The following is an 18,031-nucleotide window of genomic DNA, read 5'->3' on the forward strand; positions in this document are numbered from 1 at the left end:
CACCGTCGCCCACCCACCCCACCCTACCCCGACCGCCTCACACACTTCCCATCCCTGCTCCCCACTGCGTTCATTAATACGCCCCGGGCTCAGCCACGCCCCTCCCCGCTCCATCGCCTCAGAGCGCTTTCCCGCCAAGCGCGAACAAAGCGCCCTCCTCCTTCCCCCTCGCCTGCTCCAGGCAGCCGGGGAGGCGCCGCCGAGTTGCTTGACGCGCGTGGCTTGCATAGCGCTGCGCCGCCGTCTCCTGCTCACACACTTCACGGGGCGTGTGTGAAAATGCCCGTCCCTCCCACCTCTCCCAGGGACCCCTCGACGTTCCGCCGTTGATTCCGGCAATTTGCGCGGCTCTCGCCGACTCTTTCTCGCCAGCCAGACGTGACCGTTGTCCCCTGCGCGAAAGTGGACCCCAAGCGGCGCCTGCGCGAGTGAGCGCCGGAGGATTTGCCTCGGGGTCTTCGCGGGGGGCTCTTCTTCTTCTACGCCCGTCCGCTCTGACGGGCGCGCGCCTCTCGGCGAGCGCGTGTATGTCTGTCGTGTCGTGGCAGTTTCTGGAGGCAGAAGAAGACGGCGACGAAGCAGCCGCCGCCGCCGCGCCGTGCTATGTCCCTGGACTCAGTCCTGCCCCCTAAAGTGGAGATGAGCCAGACCCGAGGAAAGGAGAGCATCTCTTAAGACTCCCGAGCCAGGATGGCGCACCTGCGGCAGCCCCTGCCTCTCCTGGTGGTGATGCACAGCTTCCTCCCGCTTGTAAGTCTCCCGCGTTGCCTGGGCGCAAACGGAGTGCGCTCTTTGCCTTCCTGTTTCTGTGCAAGCTTAAGAAACGCTGGATAAGTTCGTAATGAACCGGGGTGGCTTTAGCATGAGGTCTTTCCTTGCTCTTTTTCGTGTTTTCTCCTCTTCCCCATCTCTTCTCCCTCCCTTGCTCTCTTTTTTTTGGGGGGGGGGGAGTGGACCATCCATCTCAGCGATGCCAGGGAATGAATGGGGCGCGCACCTGCCTCTGCCGCCAACATTTCGCGCGCCTCGATGGCGAGATCTCTCACTAGCTAGCCGCGCCTGGTGTGTCTTTGGTTTGCGAAGGAGGAGGGTGAGCGTTTCAATTCGATCGCTTGGGCTCGGATGCTTGGTGGAAACTTTTCCCTTTTCTTAGCAGCTAAAGAAACCTAACGAGGTCCTGGGCGCACCTTGCGTTTTTTCCCCGGCGACTGCTGTCGTTTCAACGGGGAACACGCAACTGTTCGCTTTCGGAGGGGAAAGAATTCGGTTGAGTTAGAGCACCCCAGTAAAGCCAAAGGCGGGATTGCTTAACAATATCGTCTTGTTTTTTCAGTTTTCAACTGGGATTCCCGAAGGGCCTGTGTCCAACATGTTGAATATTGTCGGCTTTGGACTAAGGTTCTCGGATCTTCCATTTATGTGTTCTTAGTGTAACCAAAGTAAGGCTGCAACTCTAAACACAGCTACGCAGGAGTAGGCGACCCTGAACTCAGAGGTACTTTCCTCTGAGTAGAACATGCCTAGGGTTGCACTGCAACAAGCCCTTTGGAAATTTTGATAAAGAACTGGCTCTAGAGAAAGTTAGTTACACTGTTGCTTGTTACAGTTTTCTAATTTACAAGAAATCATGTGTCTGTTGAACAGATTTGTTTTTTGGTAGCTCATATATTTGCAGGCTTTGTTTCCTCAGTAGTAAGAATCTGAAGCAATGTTATTAAACAGGATGTTGTGTGGTGTGACTGTGAAGCAACTTTTTACTTAAAAGTCTTACATGCTTATTTAATACACAAGTACATTGAAACACCACCATCACCTTGTGTAGGCTTGTGGTACGTTGAAGACTAACAGATGTGTTATGGCACAAGCTTTTGTGGACTAGAGTCCACTTTGGTTGATCCTAAGCAATTTGCAAATAAGTTTATTTTGATTTATGGATATTTTATTTTGTTTTATCTGAGAATATTTACCTGTAAATAAGAATCTTGTTGACAGCCACTCACTCAAACAATAAACTACTTATGCAATTATCTGGTGCTCATGCAGCTGGACCCTGTGCATGTTTACTCTGGAGCAACTGTTTTCAGTGGTACTTTATTTTCATGTAACTGCACAGGATTGCAGCTTAAATTAAATCTTTTTGCTTTTCGTAGTTTCAAAATTCATTTTACACATCCTATAGATGACGTAAAAGTACAGTACTGCTGTCTATTCTCTTGTGGTATCCTATGGCTTTGGGGTAGACTACAGCTCAGTTGTAAATACCTTTGCTGTAATTAGCAGTAAAGCCTGCAGAATATAATGGGAGTAAACTAAAGACAGCAGTCAGTAGCAAATGGCAAAAGCTGGTTTGCTGAAGTTGTGGAAAACTCCAAGCGAGACACTGCTACTAATCAGAGTGTAGAGGATAAATAGTTGTAACAAACTTACTTGAATAACTAACTTGGGGCATTAAATATATGGAGTAACGCAGCAAAAGGAGCGAAATCAAACAAAAAAAAGCATTGAAATCGTATTTCATCATACTCCATTTCAGGAAGTTGTTAATTGTTTGCCCACAACAGGATGCAAAGTTTTCTTTTTTTCCTCATGGCTGCATTCTGGCTGAAAGTTTGTGTGTGTGTGTGTGTGTGTGTGTGTGTGTGTGTGTGACTACAGTCAATAAGGGGATGTGTAATAAACCATGAAGGGATTAGACAGCCTCCTTAAGAGCTGGATTCTAATATTACAGCATGAGTTGATTGATTAGTTTTTGAGGAAGCTTATGTCAAATTCTAATCCGGTTGTGGATTGTGCTTGTCTTGTAATGTTGTGGGGCTGTTTTCCTTTTCCTTTTTTTTTGCTGTGGCACTTTATCATAGCAATGAAGTGCGGAGCTGCAGCTCTGCGATAAGACACTCATATTTGCTTTCACACTGCTCTTTGCTTTTTTGAACAATAAAAGGCTGTTTATATTCTTAGAGCAGAGTTTCCAGCTAAACGCCACGCAAGGGGTTAGGGATGTGAATGGAAAACAGTTAATGGATTACAAAGTTGCTGGTCAGGAAAGAGGTAAATTGAAACACCCCTACCCATTTTTTATTTTTTTATTTTAAATCAACCAGATAATCAAAGGAACTGATCAAAACTTCTGACGGACATTGGTTTTATTCCACATTTTATTGGATGATGTCAACTTTTTTGCTGTGGCTTTACAACAATTGCTTTGTGTTGATTACTTTAAAGGATCAAAAGCTGTTTTCTTCTAAGGGGAGGGAAACGCACACAAGGGAGTACCTGTTTGCAGCTGATAGCCTAACAGTTCCATGGGGAGTAGCTCATTTTCTGTGCTTTTAGATAAATCTCCATCAGTGGTGTAAGGAAACACTTATATCATATAATTCTGAAGAGAGAAGTAGTCCTAAAGTTAAAAAAAAATCCAAGTAACCCTGCAACCCTACAGGGGTTATTAATAAATTTTATTTATTTAGATTTCTATCATGCTCCCCCTTCCCATAGAAGCTCTTGTGATGGGAGTAAGCCCTATGGGACTCAATAGCATATGCTAATTACAAATACAAAGCTGTGCTTAACATTTTATTGCATATCATAGACTACAGTATTTAGTTGTCCACATGTACTTTTAAATGACCAGTGCCTTCCAGGTGTACAATTTTTAGAGTCAGAGCCAGATGACATGGACATTCAAAGATAGACATGGAAAATATCCGTAAACAGTAACAAGCATTTTTGCCAATGAGAGAAAGAAACATATTTTATATATATATATATATATATGAATGAACCAGAACTACTTGTGGTGAAATTTACTGTGGAGTACAAAACTTTAAAAAACCACAAACATTGGGGGCAGTATCTTATGGCAACTATAATGAATTGGCAAGTCTGCACAGAGAAATTCAAAAGGCCTATTTAATTTTGCTGTACCCATTTTTATTCCTTGTATAGATGCTATTTTAAGTTCAAGTTTTACAAAATTATCCTCTTGTTAATGATTCAATGAGTTTTCCTTAACTGCAAACAAATTAGTCTCTCTGTTGTTGAAAAACATTTACTACAACTTATAGGGTGTCCTTGGTATACCACCTTGTAGGTTATACCTATTTCCCCACCCCCAGGCTGCAGCCCCCTGCAAACAATTACTTGGAATGAAGCCCCATTGAACACAGTGTGGCTTACCTTTGTGTAGGTATGTCTACAATTAAACATTTAGTTATTAATTTTTGCTTACACTAAGGCTGTAGTCATATATACACTTACCTGGGAGTGAGAGCAGTTAAATACAGTGGGACTATCTTTTGAGTATTTATACACACATTTATAAGACTGTGTTGTTAGTAAATACAGGTTGTGTAGACAGTAAAAAGTGCTGTTGGTGGTAAAAAATATTGCAAACCATCTATTTCCCCTGCAAACTAGATAGTAGCTAATCAAAGAGAATTAAACTCACCATAATTCACCATTCGTTTAACATTATGCTACTCAATATATGTAAAACAATATTGCTGTTCCCAGTCAATAATAATCTGGGTAGTTATTGGCTAAATAATAAAACAAAAAAAATGCTTTGTCCAGTATTAAGGTCACAGCATACCATTTCTTTAAACCTACTGTTAATGGCTATTCAGCTTTTTTGTTGCTACAAATTATTCAGTGTCATGTTAATAATTAGGTTAGAGGAGCCCGTGCAGTCTTAGGCACTAGCAGTAGAAAAGTGCCTTGTATAAGAGGATTTTACAGCCCATTCCCTAAGGCACTGATGTTAACACTGAATCAAACCTATTTAACAGGTTCCTGCAATCAAATTCTGGTATATTATTTTTTGTTGTGATATCTATTACAATTTTCATTGGTGGTGCTTGCAAATGAAAAATAAAACAAAGCCAAAGATGCCAAATATATATATTTCAAAACAGTCTTTTAAGAATCAGCTCCCAAATGAACAAAATTTAAGGTTAAAAAAACAGAAATTTAAATAATGGTGTTGCTGTCAAAACATAGCTGCAGTGCTTTGCTGTTTTACACTCCACATTTTAAACCCATACAAGAAATGAATCACAGCGCAGGCTTATAATAAAAGGGATGTTCTCAGACTATGAACTGGTTCTGCAAATGGTGCATTAAACTTTGCATTGCCTATGGATACAGAAAAGGGTTTCAAAAGCACTTGATGATGTTTATAGCTAACAGAAGTGCTGATGTATCTTTAATACTTATTTGTAACTTGATCCAATGTGCTGTTATTTGGTTAAAAAGCCTTTTCCATAGTGTGAGCGAAGGGGTTTTCTTTAAATTCAAACGGTGAGATAAAGAAAAAAGAAAAAACCTCTTGCAACATTGTCTGGCAATAAAGTTTTCTCTTTTAACTTGTTAAGTATTCTGTTGCTCTCTATTATTCATATTTAATTTGATATCTTTTGATTACAACCTATCTGTGTTTTAGCTTTTTGGTGGGTGTGGGTGTGCATTACAGAGTTAGCTGTCTTGATGTTTTCTTTTTTTTAAATATAATTATTTTTCAGTATAGATTAAGAATAAACGTCTTGATGATTGAGGTGCTTCTCATACAAGCATGGACTATACAGTAAAACAAGTATTATTATTATTATTTTAAAAAAAGTAAATTAAGTGTCTTGCATAAAAGAGTTTTTTTCCTATAGCCAACCAGTTGTTGTTGTTTTAAGTGTAATATTCATACTGCTCCCCTCCATCCTGGGATAGCCTACTTTAAATATGTGCAAAATTATGTCACAATGCTAGGCACCTTTGCAATGTACCATTTTTGGTAAAAAAACGTTGAAGGTACAGGATGTGACTGTGTTTAAAGTGAAAATTGCCCAGACTCCTACATAAAAACCCAGATTGTGTTTACCCACCTCCTGCTCCTCCCTTCTGAGCCCACGCCCATCTCCCTGTTACCATATACAGCTCCTCTGTCAGAATTCACCTTTCACTATCATTCTACCCTGGTCTCCCAGATAACAAGAAAGAAACCAGGAGGGCAGAAGCCATCAGCATTGCACAGTGCATTTCCCGCAGTGCTAGCAAACGTGGTTCTCAATCTTGTATGCAAACATTGAAACATTTAAACAGGCTGCATTCTAGATACTTCACACAGAGCTTTTTTCTGTCATTCTTCCGTTAGGTTATGGAATCTGAAGGAAATAAAGAGAATACATTGTACAAAACACAGTCCCATGTTAAAACAGGGTTGCTTTCTGGAGGCAGCACCTAGGGCTGCCTTTGTGTCTTACCTAAGCAAGGAGACAGGAGCTCTAGAAAGACAGAGATCCCCCTTTAAAAAAAAGCCAACTAGAGTTGGACATTGGACTAGGCAAAGCTTATCAAATAATGTTCCATTATTTAAAGCATGAATTTATTAGTACCAGAACAAGAAAGAGGGAGATATTACAAAAATAAATGAATGGCAATAAGTGAGGGCAGTGACGTTAAATTCAGGTCAGCTGTATTATTTATTGCTAATAATGAACTATGTGGAAGGTGGCGATCAAAGAGCCCTTTCTCCCATGGGATATCTCCTCAACACCTTGAGGCAATAAAAAAAAGTTAGCTGCATTTTTGCCTTGCCCTTTATCACATGATGTCATTCTTCGTGGAAGTTTGGGCCATATTTTAGCACAGGCACAACTGACCGATATCACAACCCTGCACAATGGACTATTTTTATTTGTCATTGCCGCTTATGAACAAGTGGATCACTGCGAGTCTGGTTAAAAATGTGGAAGTAGATACAGTGAAAACATTCCTATGATTTCCAAGATGAAGTAGTCAGTTAGAACCTACAGTAGGAGGAGAGTCATATGATTTAAATGCAAAAGTGTGTACATAAGAACATAATAAGAGCTGGCTGAATCAGGCCACTGGCCCATCCAGGCCAGCATCCTGTTCTCTCAGTGGCTGACCAGATGCCTGTGAGAAAACTACAAGCAGGATTTGAGCACAAAAGCACTCTTCCTCTCCTGTGGTTACAAGCAACCCTGGGCTGTTTAACATTTACATGAGACTGTTCAATGGGGTTATCTGGAATTTTGGAGTCCATTGTCAGCAATATGCTGATGACACATAGCTCTACTTCTCCTTTACATCTGCAGGTATGGCAGTGGATGTGCTGGACCATTGTCTTGCCTTGGTAGTGGACTGTATGAGAGCCAACAAACTGAAGCTCAGTCAGGATAAGACCGAAGCACTGTTAGTTCCCTAGACTGGATCGATGGGAGATGGTCTAAAGGAGCAGGTACATAGTTTGGTGTACCATCTGGTATGCAGGCTGAGACCCTACCTGCCTGCGGACTGTCTTGCCAAAGTGGTGCATGCTCTAGTTATCTCTCGCTTGGACTACTGCAATGCGCTCTACGTGGGGCTACCTTTGAAGGTGACCCGGAAACTACAATTAATCCAGAATGCGGCAGCTAGACTGGTGACTGGGAGCAGCCGCCGAGACAACATAATACTGGTCTTGAAAGACCTGCATTGTCTCCCAGTCCGTTTCCGAGCACAATTCAAAGTGTTGGTGCTGACCTTTAAAGCCCTAAACAGCCTCGGTCCAGTGTACCTGAAGGAGCATCTCCACCTCCATCGCTCTGCCTGGACACTGAGGTCCAGCACCGAGGGCCTTCTGGCGGTTCCCTCGCTACGAGAAGCCAAGTTAGAGGGAACCAGGCAGAGGGCCTTCTCGGTAGTGGCACCCACCCTGTGGAACCCATCAGATGTCAAAAAGAAAAAAAATTACCAGACTTTTAGAGGACATCTGAAGGCAGCCCTGTTTAGGGAGGCTTTTAATCTTTAAGAAATTAGTGTATTTTAATATTTCTGTTGGAAGCCACCCAGAGTGGCTGGGGAAACCCAGCCAGATGGGCAGGGTATAAATAAATTATTATTATTATTATTATTATTATTATTATTATTATTATTATTATACTGCTGGATCCTGGCTATCGTTTGAAGCTCAGTAGCCTCAGTGGTGCAGAGTGCCCAGCTGTACCTCTATCTGGACAGGGATAGCCTAACTTCTGTTGTTTATTCTCTGGTAACCTCTAGGTTAGATTACTGCAATGTATGCAGTGTTTTAGGACACTTGGCAAGCATCGCTGATTCTATAAATAATTTCTGGATTTGGAGAGAGATTAATCCTTTGAATCTTGTGCAATAGTTAGTTGCGAGAAGTACATTTTAGTTCACAAGTGCTTCAGTTCTTTATATCAGCCAATGCCTACTCTTTAAAGACTTTAGGCAGTTTGCAATTTGTGTATAGTTTATTTAAAGCAGAATTGTTATTGAACATTTTCTTCATACAGAGGTTATTCCTCATTTTATTGGCTTATTTCATTATTGAAAGGAGGAATCTCAGATTCTATATAAAATGCTTGTTTAAAAACTTTATATTTTCCCTTATGATAAATTTATAGTCTGTTGTACTGATGTACTTTTATTGTTGTAATTTTAGCATAAGACTGGGGGTTTTTATTATAAAAAATATGATTGTAAAATACGAGGAATGTGCTAAATTGTATGTGTGTATCAGGATTGCTATGTTAATTGAGGTGGGATGGATTGAGTTGTCTATAATTCAGCAAAGGGACTTGATTTTTAATTGGAGTTAATAAAGCTGATAAACGCTCATGCATTTTTAAAACATGTAACCAGTGCCCACAAATTTAAATGTAACTATAGTGTTCAGTTTCTTTGTTGAAGGAGATCATGTGTAATACAGCATAAAATTTAACTAGACTTTTGAGGTGTGAAATAAGCTCTCTCTCTCTCTGTATATAGACAAAGTATAGTTAGTGTCACAGGAAATAATAATAATACTGGTAAAATAGCTACTGGTAAGGCTCTAGTGGTGACAGGAATTTTTATATCTGGGTATAACAGTGATAAATGTCTCAGCTCGTATCACTGGAAGACAGTCCAGAACACAAACGAGAATTGATATGCAGCATTTATAACTGAATTAACATACAGTATATGAATCTCCCCTCACTCTTAAAAGGCTTAGAATTTTACAGGTCCATAGGTGAGTGTAGCTCTAGGGACCCTACACGAGAGCTGCCAGAAAGGGTGAGGGGTTGGCTATCCAAGTCCTATGCCTGGAGAAGATTATAGGGATGCATGGGAGCTGCTATCAAATACAGTGGTACCTCTACTTATGAATTTAACGCGTTCCGAACACACATTCGTAAGTCGAAAAAAAAGTACGTCGAATCCCATAGGAATGCATTGGGAGAAAAAATTCGTAAGTCGAAGCAACCCTATCTAAAAATTCATAAGTAGAAAAAATCCTATCTAAACCGCATCCAAGATGGTGGACGGAGCTCCGTTTGTAAGTAGAAACATTCGTAAGTAGAGTTATTCGTATATAGAGGTACCACTGTACCTGAAAGGCTGTCACAAAGAAGATAGGGTGGACCTGTTCTCTGTTACGTCAGAGGACAAGACTAGAACTGATGTGTAGAGATGGCAAAGAAACTCATTTCAGCTAAACGTTAAGAAAAACTTCATTAAGAATCTTCTGGTCCAACAATTTGTTACCCTGGGACTGTAGAACTAAAGGAAAACATGTCCCGGCTCCACCCACCAGTCAACAGCTTGAAGCTGTGTGTGCATACGTGAGCTATTTTGGGTATGTGTGTGTGTGTTATTATAACCTATTGTGTTGTTAGCCACCTTGAGATTAATTCAGGTAGGCAGGGTATAAATCTTTAAAATAAGTAAGTAAATAATATGGCACCACCCACATGCAAAACATGTCAGCAGGTTTGGGGTGACTCCAAGGTTTGCATAAGTATGAAAAATGTTTAGGGGGAACCCCTCCCCCCAAAAAACCCACTCAGTGAGGACTAAGCATGCTCAGTAGGCCTGACTGTTGGAGGAGGAAAATAAGGAAGGGGAAGGGGAATAGAGTATCCTTGAAATGGGTATGACTGGCTAGAACCCTGACCAGGAGCACTGCATACTGCAACATTTTGTTTCAGGTCGCACTTATTTTATAGATGGAGTTACATGTGACATGAGGCAGAGCTGCCAAGTTGCCCCTAAGATTGAGGGGGCCCTGCTTTCATTGTGTGTGAGAGAGACGTGACACATGATGCAACGTCGCGTTGTCTGAAGGAGGCCAAGCATTCTGGAGGACCTGGCCACTGAAGCTGCACCACACTTGGCCTCCTCAGACCCCTCAACGTTTAGGGGGGCAGAAATGCCTCAGCTCCCTAAAGTTGGTGTGCCAGAATCTCACTGTTGCCATCAGAACAGGTTTCTTTAAAACCTAGATGCTCACTGCTGTGGCTTGTTAGCATTTTAGCATACAAATATTTTTTTTTCATTTCCTTCATTGCCCCCAGCCAGACAGCAAACCATACTACACACAACATTTGGTGAAGGCAGGTGAAGAGGAGGTAGGCTCTTCTGCAGTAAGAACCACCTAGATGAATGTAAATATTGTGGGATTATATAAACACTAGCATTATGCAACCTCTAGAGCCTTTTAGAGCTGGGATAACCAATGTGACGCTCTCCACATTGTTGGACTACAATTCCCATCAGCCCAAATCAGCATGCCCAATGTTCAGGGATGATGGGAGTTGTAGTCCAGAAACTTCTGGAGAGCACTGTGTTGGCCTCCTCTGTTTTGGAGGATTGAAAAGTCCCAAGGCCCAGAAGTGTAAGAGATTCCAATTTATGCTTCTCTGTGGACTTACTGGAATATCTAACTGCCAGTTACATCTTGCCCAGAGCACGCTGCAGAAGCCTCACTACATTTGTGTCCTTTTACTTCTAAAAATAATGTTGCTTGATCCATAAAATTGCACTCTAAAGAAACAGTCCTGTGCTGTCAGTCTTTGGGGTGCAAGAGTTATTTACTATAATACTGAAAGCCCCAGATAAGCACATCCATGTGCTCCAAAACATTCTGGCTGACTTCTGAAATCATCTGACGTGCTTGTGCATCCCTGTTAAGTTGGTTACACAACTACCTAGCTTATATTACATTTTCTCCACTTACTGTGTGACTTCTTGCTAGTTTTTAAGGACCCATGTTTTGACAGATGGTAGTTCTTCCCCAGTCTTGACATTCTGGTGCTTATTCAGGCAGAGGAGTCACAGCTGACAGAGAATGCTGCCCTCCCTCTAAACCAAAGTGCAATTACTATTTGTTCTGTGGTATTCCAAGCCTAACAACTGCAAGCTCAGAAGTGAACCCTGTTCAGCTTGCAAGACCAACTTCTTCAGAATACTTTTGAATTCTAGTTTTTACTGCTGTGTTTTTTTTGGGGGGGAATTTATTGTGTCAGGTTTCTCTTAGCGCTCAGGCAGTGTTTGCTATAATAGTTTTATAGCATAAGAAGTCTTTAGGATGCAATCATGTGCATACATACCTGGGAGTAAGTTCCCCTGAGCTAAATGGGCCTGACTTCTGATGAGACATTTACAGGACTGATTTGTTAACATATTGTGTGTGCATAATTATATATAGTGATAATAAATAGGCAAGGAACTGAGCGAGAGCAGGATATAGCTACTTTATCCTCTCTATTTTTCTTTTATGCATCTGAGTTACATTACGTTGAAATAAGAATTAACTTATTTGGTTTTATTAAAAAAAACTATCACACATGAATGGGTTGTTTCTTTGAATTTTTTTTAAGATGAAATAAATTAAAGCTTTTGCGTTAGAGCATCTGGCGGCCTTAGAACCTAGTACATGTAATTACTACTGTTTATTAGGAAAAAATTATGTAACTGTATGGTTGATTTACTCTGATGTGACTGGCTTAGCAACTTAATTGGACTATACAACAAACCAGAGCAAACTAGGAAAAAAATTAATTAGCAGATTCATTTGAGGATGACTACAAGCCCTCTGTGTTATGCTTCACTTCACTGAAGGTGTACAATTGCAGGGTTCTGCTTTGCAAATTCACACTGAAATCACCAGATTTGGGGAATTGCCAACACCAGATGAAATGGAAACCTAGGAAACAGCCAAGGTTGCAATCTATACATACTCAGACTTAATGGAACTCATTTCTGACTATATTTGTATAGCAGTACAGTTATACCTTGGATCTAAAACGTCGTGGCTCCCGAACGATCGAAACCCAGAAGTGAGTGTCCTGGTTTTCTAATGATTTTCACAAGCCAAACGTCCGGTGCGACTTCCGCGACTTCTGATTGGCTGCAGGACGCTTCTGCAGCCAATCAGAAGCTGTGCCTTGGTTTTTGAATAGTTCTGGGAATTGAACAGACTCCCCGAACGCATTCTGTTCAAGAACCAAGGTACGACTGTACACTGTAAACCATGTTAGAATTAAATGGAGAAAAGTATGTTTATCAGTAGAATTAGTAAGTGAATCAACTAGGGTTAACAGTACCTTTACTTTCATAGAAGAAAGAAGCTATCTTTAAAAGAGGGCATTCATATCTCAATTGTTGTTCCATTAATGGCTTGTTCATCACATTGTTTCAAACTATGCCGCAAAGTCTCCACACCTTGAGTTGCAATAGGAATGGAGGGAGACATGGCTTCCCAGGTGAGGTAGAGCTGCTATTCTAAGTTCATGGAAGGGAGAGTGGTGTGGTGGTTCAAATACACAGGCAGGAGTGATGGATTGGCTCCACTGGTACCAGTATGTTTGCGCACACCCCTGACCTCACCTCTCCCTGCCATTAAGCAACAGTGACCTACCTGCTGGGAAGCTAGCATAGCAGCTCCACCCCACCTAGTGACCTATTTCTGAAGGGAGAAAGATTTTATTCAAATCCACCTTTTTAAGTGAATCAACCTAATTCACACTTCCTGGATTCATAAACAGATCAGGAATTTTTTTTTATTGCACTTCTCTGAATGTTATGAAATAGGTCTCAGCTCAAGACACATACACATCAAAACACATTTTAACATGTGGGCAAAAGACCTGTTTTTTAAATAAACAATTTTGCACTAAAATATTTATTTAAGCAAATATTTATATTGAATTCCCATACATTTTCTGGTGAGGGTAGAGAATTGCAGATTAATGCAGAAATAGAATGGAGTGTACTTTTGGTTATGGAGGGACACATGGATGGGAAATATCCTGATCCGTTTATTTGTAAACATCCCAGAGTGCATCGGGATGAAGAACTTTGTAAAGCAACGTCGGATCTTGATCTTTCTGTAGCTGGAACATTGCAAATATTATAATATTGGAGCTTTGGCAAGCATTGCTGACTTGCTGATCCAATCTACAGAGAAGCCAGTTCATGGTGACTCAAGGACAAAACTAGGTGTCATGTCATTCCTGAAATTCACAATTTTAATCAAATAGCAGGCGTGGGTGTAGGCTATCTGGATTGGGACTGTGGCCTGAAAGGGGCTTTAATCCTTTGCTGTCACTGCAGCCTTGATCTGAATTGGGTGTCTGTTAGTATAAGAGCTTTCTAAAAATTTTTTTTTAAATCTCAGTTGTATTTCTGTCAAGTTAACAGTGTTATCATCTTCACTTCCCAATTCTTTTCCGTTTTGTCAAACTGTTTCTTATTCGGTACATGTTTATTTTGTGTTTTCTGTGGCTCTGGTCACAGGACTCCAGTATTGCAAGCATTTACCTTCTGTATCATGTCCAGTGCAACAGCTGCTTCCATCAAACAGGTTTTTCTTCTCTATAACCCCTATTGGTTATCCTCCGTAGATCGTGGGCCCTTGAGTTTGTATTTCTGAACAAGAGTTCAGAAGGACTAAACTGGACATTCACCTTGGTGCTACTACAGTCGTTCTGTCAATGCAAGCATTTTTGCTTTTCAGATAGCAGGACCTCCTATTTCATTCCCCTGTATGCTGTTCTGGGGGTTCTCCTGACCCTCTGGAGTGGATTTGGGGGAAGCACAGAGGAAAGAGTCCCGATTGTCCACCAGATTAGCTGAATCCAACCCCATAATATGCATGGTTTGAGGTTTTTAAAATAATGAATAGCAGGTAGAAAGGGAATTTAACTCTTTCCTTCCTTGCTGCAGTCTTGGGGGAAATCCATTGTCTCATACAGCCATTTGCATTGGGAGGAAATTCCCCACTAGAACCAGAGTATCTTTGGACAGAATCATATTCTAAGAATAATTTCCAGTTCATCAAAAGTTAGTGAAGGAGTGTCTCCACCCCTATTGTTCAACCTGGACACTGAAGTCCAGCGCCGAGGGCCTCCTGGTGGTTCCCTCAATGCAAGAAGCAAAGTTACAGGGAACCAGGCAGAGGGCCTTCTCGGTAGTGGTGCCCACCCGGTGGAACACCCTCTCAGCAGATGTGAAGGAAATAAACAACTATCTGACTTTTTGAAGACATCTGAAAGCAACCCTGTTTAGGGAAGTTTTTAATGACTGGTGTTTTAATGCATTTTTAATATTTTATTCAAAGCCGCCTAGGGTGGGGTATAAATAATAAAGGAGGAGGAGGAGGGTGACGACGATGACGACGACTATATACACTACCCTTGTATGTATGCCAGAGACTCTTCTTCTTCTCTTGACAGTATTCCAGTCCATCTTAGCAACATGCACACATTTCTTTTAAGAAGTCCACTGAAATTGAAATCCACTTTGGTAATTTACTGTGCTAAAATATTCTGGATGGCATTACATTCTCACTTCATATCTTAATAAAGGCTGTGGTTTGCTTTCAGCTAAGTCCTACTCAGAGTAGACCCACTGAAATTAGTCATGTCAATCAATTTCAATGGGCTAACTCTGATATTAAGAGACATATTAAGAAACATACACATAGATGCCTATAAACACACTAGATCATACATGGCAGCAGAGACAACATTAAGTCTCTATTTCAGCATTAATGTCCCTTCTAGTTGACCCTGAGTGATGCCAATTTCTGAGAAGTGGAGATTACAGCATATTGTTTTAATGCATTTTACATTGTGCACCACCTCGGTATTTTATTTGAAGTGGCAAGTATATAATAAATAAATAAATAAATAAATAAATAAATAAGTATAAATAAATAAAAGAAATGTTGGAAAGTTTGGAGGGGAGAGATATCTTAACTAATTTACATGAGGCCATAGTTCTGTGGTTGGAGCTTCCAACATAATTTTGCCTTTTATAGAAATTTATTGCTAAAAGAAATACATTGGGCAATATAAATACAGAAGCAAAAAGTGCAGCAGCTAAAGCAAGCCTACGATGCACCCAGTCAGGACTGTATTTCAGTATCCACCGGGATGTCATGGACACCGTGCTCTGCATGGTGTCAGCATTGTCAGCCCGCCTGTCGTATCTGATATTGTCATTGACATGCCAGACCGAAAGTTTTCCCAGGTGCCACTTCTGCTACTTTTTGACTCTCTCGCCCATCTCACTTGGCACATAAAGCGTTGGAGGGAATGAGTTCTCGGCACATCAGTCATTTTTAGCAATGTGTTATGAGATTGCCCCCCCCCAAATTTTTATTTTTACAAAGAAAATGAAATAACATATACCCTGTTTCAGTAATGATATTCATTGCATTTTAAAACAACTGCCCAACTTAAAACAGGCTTAATTAAAATGTGTGTGGGAAATGAAGTGCTCTTACTTCATGTATCCATAGCACCAGAAATGAAATTCAGTACAGCATGGCTCTCTCTGTTTCATATATATATTGATAGTTGTATTGGGTTTTGTTTTGTTTTTTTGAACTGCCAAGTTTGATGCAAGTACACTGATTGCTGGATTTCTTTCCCACTACCGTTTGTGCTTTGCAAGCCAATTTGATCTGCATTCTAACAGCATCCAGGGAACCTAGAAGTAGTCTGGTACAACACCTTTGTCTTTTAGAGGTCTTCTGGGGCTTGTTATTTTAATCCTTGTGTAGACTGATTTATCACTTCAAGCATCTGTCAGCTGCGCTTTGTCTAGAAATTGATAGTGATAGTGTTGCTGATTTTTCAGGAGCAGCTGTTAGAGGTTCATTAGGTACACTCTCAAAGGGTGCAGATAACTGTAATATTTTCCTTTGTTAATTATCTCTTATGTGTTACAATAATAGAGGTTCTGGAATTCACTCAGCTTTCTGCCTACCAGAGCTATAAGGTATACCTTTAGCTTTAATTAAATAGTTCTAAACTCTTATTCCCTAGTTTAAAAGATGAGAGGCAGAAAAAAAGTAGGAAATAAAAAAGAACATTTGCTGTAAGAACTTTGTGCCTGTTATGGGAAGTAGTTTGTGACAAATTTGTGGTAGTAAGATCATATCTTCTTGTTGTTGTTTAGTCGTGTCCGACTCTTCATGACCCCATGGACCAGAGCACGCCAGGCACTCCTGTCTTCCACTGCCTCCCGCAGTTTGGTCAAACTCATGTTGGTGGCTTCAAGAACACTGTCCAGCCATCTCGTCCTCTGTCATCCCCTTCTCCTTGTGCCTTCCATCTTTCCCAACATCAGGGTCTTTTCCAGGGAGTCTTCTCTTCTCATGAGGTGGCCAAAGTATTGGAGCCTCAGCTTCAGGATCTGTCCTTCCAGTGAGCACTCAGGGCTGATTTCCTTCAGAATGGATAGGTTTGATCTTCTTGCAGTCCATGGGACTCTCAATAGTCTCCTCCAGCACCATAATTCAAAAGCATCATTTCTTCGGCGAGCAGCCTTCTTTATGGTCCAGCTCTCACTTCCATACATCACTACTGGGAAAACCATAGCTTTAACTATACGCACCTTTGTCGGCAAGGTGATGCCTCTGCTTTTTAAGATGCTGTCTATGTTTGTCAATGCTTTTCTCCCAAGAAGCAGGTGTCTTTTAATTTCGTGACTGTTGTCACCATCTGCAGTGAACATCTAACCCAAGAAAGTAAAATCATGACTTAGACAGGACATTATTATACTGGAGTTGTCTCAAATTATTGAGAAGTATTCAGTGAAGAAGGAGCAGAGCAGATATCAGACAACCCCATTTATTTATTTATTTATTCACACACTTGTTCTGTACACATATGAAGCAGAGATTGAAATTATTATTATTTTATATGAGATGGAGTGCACAGGAGAAGGGAGATGTAAATCTCCAGTGAAGAAGTGGTCTCAAACTAGAGTCATTGATATTTTAAATGCCTATTCCAGAAGAACTCTGGCAAACCCTGTTGGCTCTATGGGTAAAGGGCTCCCCCTGGACCTCAGTACTATACTGTCAGCTGACTCCCACAGGCCAATCAGGATTCCCTAGCCTCCTTTGGCTAGGCAACAGCTTAAGGTTCACCGACTCCTCTGGTCGTGCCACACTTTGATCCTCATTATGTGCTTGCCCATCTTAGACCGTGACATCTACCTCTCTCCCTTTGGACCCAACTGGCCCTAGGCCTGGATCCCGTGCCTCACATGAGTGAAATCTTCCCCTCTTCTCTGCCTTTGCTCTATAGCTCCAACCAATTTCCCCCCAGCCTGGAACCAAGCCAGACAGGGAATGTTTTTTTAAACAAACAAGCAAACAAACACTGACACACAGCAAGGCAAAGGCAAAAAAAAAAGGTACTGTCACATATTGTTTGGATCTAAGAAAAAAATGTACTCTGTTACTGTCTTTTCTTATCAGCCAGTATTGGGTGTGGCAGCACGCCCCTTGAAAAAAAGTTAGGGGTTGGAGTTTCTTCTGGACCTTACCTTAAAAACACAAGACCAGACACCTGCTGGATCAGGACAAGGGCCCATCTGATCCTGCACTCTGTTCTTGCATGTTGCCAGCCAGATTCCCATGAAAAGCCTGCAAAGCAGAACCTGAGCACAACATACAGTACTTCTGTTTGCAATTCCCAGCAACTACCTTCAATGGTGGAGGTGAATCAGGAGGACTGGTCGCCCCTTGCTGCCTTAGGGGAAGTGAATTCTTTGATTTAGTTATGCACAGAGTGGAGAAGTTTTGGGATTTTAAAAAAAAACTGTCCTAAACTTAGACATACAAATGCAAAGCACCCATCTCAGTATTGAGTTATTACCTTTTCCTGCAAAGGAACATGTCTCCCAAATGAAGTATATCTGCAGAACTTTGTAGTATATCTACAGAACTTTG

At 41.2% G+C, this 18,031-nt stretch overlaps 1 protein-coding gene across 1 annotated transcript in view; it reads left to right on the forward strand.

Annotated features, from left to right (window-relative positions):
* Nucleotides 1–233: 233 nt before the first annotated feature.
* The window catches only part of NXPH2 (neurexophilin 2), a 34,677-nt gene continuing 16,879 nt past the window's right edge, over nucleotides 234–18,031 (forward strand). Inside the window, exon 1 of the mRNA XM_035130779.3 lies at nucleotides 234–750. Coding sequence (XP_034986670.1) covers nucleotides 691–750 — 60 coding nt within the window. The 5' untranslated portion in view covers nucleotides 234–690. The remainder of the gene's footprint in view (nucleotides 751–18,031) is intronic.

This window comes from Zootoca vivipara, chromosome 1 (assembly GCF_965207765.1).
Source record: "Zootoca vivipara chromosome 1, rZooViv2.hap1.1, whole genome shotgun sequence".
NCBI lineage: Eukaryota > Metazoa > Chordata > Lepidosauria > Squamata > Lacertidae > Zootoca > Zootoca vivipara.